The following is a 2226-nucleotide window of genomic DNA, read 5'->3' on the forward strand; positions in this document are numbered from 1 at the left end:
TTCAGAATTACATTCTCACAGAAAAGCACAGGAAAAGGTTCTCCCTGTACATATTATTGTCAGTCTCTCGTAACAAAACCGTTTTACTGACTTTGTTTTCACTATTTCTGTGTCCCCAAGCCCAAACGTTATCATCATCAGATGGACTCAGGATTCCTCAGGCACATCCCACTCTGTGGGATTAGTCTCTAAACCAAGTAAACATTCTGTTAGAGCACGTTCTCTTTAGCTGAAGGCGAGACGGTTTTAACACCCACAAAGGAGACAAACCAGCCCATTCACCAACACCCCGGACAGGACAGGGAATACGGCCAGCACCCCCGACAAGCAGCAGCAGTGAAACAGGAGGAGAGCAGGGCAGCAGTGACGCTTAAAGCGGTGGCAGTCCAGAGCTCTTAACCCCAGACTCGGTGAACGCACAGTGACCGATTCCCTGAGTACACAATCTTTACTCAGTGCACTCACTTCAGGGTGGGCACAGCTAAACCAGGATTAAAATGAAGAGTGGGTTAAAAAATAATCAAACCTCTCTTTCACCATATCGGTTCAGAACACGCTTGACCGTTCCAGAAGGTGCCCACGGATCAGTACTGCTTGTGGCAAAGCACAGTGACTTACCTTCTGCTGGCATCGGACCATGTCCAGGAGCTGCTGAGCACCCGGAGACAACCTGGATCCCATCGATTCCACTATAGTCTGCACCCGGTCGAGGTCTATGCTCGAGCCTAGCGAAGGGAAGTCAGTCGCTAGTTTTGCGGACACCGTTTTCACTTGTACGAGTATTTTACTGATGAGTACTCTCTGCTTCTCACCAATGGAGAGCAGCTGTTGCAGGAAGGAAAAAAATAGTTTCACATTTTCTTTGTACATATGAGACAACACATTATCCCTTGAACCTTGGGAAAAACACTGCTGAACTCTTCTCTGGGGAAAGGCAGGCGATTTTCTACTGCTATCGCTCTTCAGAAAACTCTGCAAGACCCAAAGATAAATCACGTCTTGCTCTTCCAAGCGCTTCAGAGCAGCAGCCGTACAGATTTTCATCAGGGTATTTAACCACTTTGGAGTTAACAGTTCTAATTACAGAGCAGCTGTTGATTATCTGCAATTTATCTGGTTTATGAAGGTTCTCCTTCCCTAAGACTACATTATCTCTCTCATATATTAAGTCTCATAAAAAGAAAACTAGGATACAAATTTGCAAGAAGTCTGTTCTCAAGACAACTTCAATCCAACAGATTTTTAAGTGATTATATGGCATCATGAATTGTATAAAAACAATAATTTGATGAAGAGCCATGCAATGAAGTCCATTAAGTGATTAAAAAGACAAAGACAGCTCTGTTCAACTCCCTACCTTGATTTTACAGGAGGCTGCAGGGCATTCGAACTTGAGGTACTTTCTGTATAAAATAACATTTTCAGTTTCGCTAGAAAAATAAAACAAACGAGCTGTGACATCACTGTATAGAAAGTAGGGGGTTTTTTAGTAGAACTACTTTACATCAGTAAACATTGAGATAAGCAGCAAGGCTGACGGGAACAGATTGCTAATGTGGTGCAGCAGTTACAACACTTCTGCGAAACTTCTATGGAATGTTACTGGATACGTATAGAAAAAGGATTTGTATGTGTATGTACACGACCTGTGAGAGAAGCTCTTGAGGCTCAGTACATTATTCACACATTTTCCCTGGGGCTCTGAATTGGCTGGTTTTATTTAGCTAATTAAGCAGCACGTAATGTAATTAAGCCATGTAATGACTTAAAAGCAAAAGAGAAGCCACTGCTTTTACTCCCCTGGCAAAGCACGGAAGGAAGGTTTGAAGAGGAAAACACATCCTTCTCTTTTTACTTTGTCTCCTGTTCTTAGTCTTCAAGGTAACTACATTCCAAAGAGACAAGGGATCTTCAGGGAATTCCAGAGCAGCACTTTGTAACTTAATGAATTAGACGTTTCACTAATTACAACAGAACAAAAAGGCACCCAGCTTAACTGCAGATTTACATCTTTATCACAGAGGCAGCATTTCTGCACGACATGGCTACCAGCGAGGAGTCCGCCAGGGTCACCCCAGGTGACTGCAGCACCTATCCCCAGGCACCGGTTTTCCACCGACCTCCCAGAAACCCAGACTGGGCGCCTTCGGGTCTCTACTGGCAGGAGCACCTTGCAGATACACAGAGAATGCGCCGCCCGTGGGAGAGGGGCCAGGCGGCGGTAGG

At 44.6% G+C, this 2226-nt stretch overlaps 1 protein-coding gene across 1 annotated transcript in view; it reads right to left on the reverse strand.

The window, feature by feature from the left end:
- Window positions 1-1430, reverse strand: part of LOC104496155 (chromosome unknown open reading frame, human C10orf88) — a gene marked incomplete at its 5' end in the record, with an annotated part of 3165 nt that extends 1735 nt beyond the window's left edge. The window contains 3 exons of the mRNA XM_010139237.1: window positions 619-725; window positions 813-825; window positions 1358-1430. Of these exons, the coding sequence (XP_010137539.1) occupies window positions 619-725; window positions 813-825; window positions 1358-1430 (193 nt within the window). The remainder of the gene's footprint in view (window positions 1-618; window positions 726-812; window positions 826-1357) is intronic.
- Between the last annotated feature and the right edge of the window lie 796 nt (window positions 1431-2226).

Source organism: Buceros rhinoceros, unplaced genomic scaffold (genome assembly GCF_000710305.1).
Source record: "Buceros rhinoceros silvestris isolate BGI_N320 unplaced genomic scaffold, ASM71030v1 scaffold3657, whole genome shotgun sequence".
NCBI lineage: Eukaryota > Metazoa > Chordata > Aves > Bucerotiformes > Bucerotidae > Buceros > Buceros rhinoceros.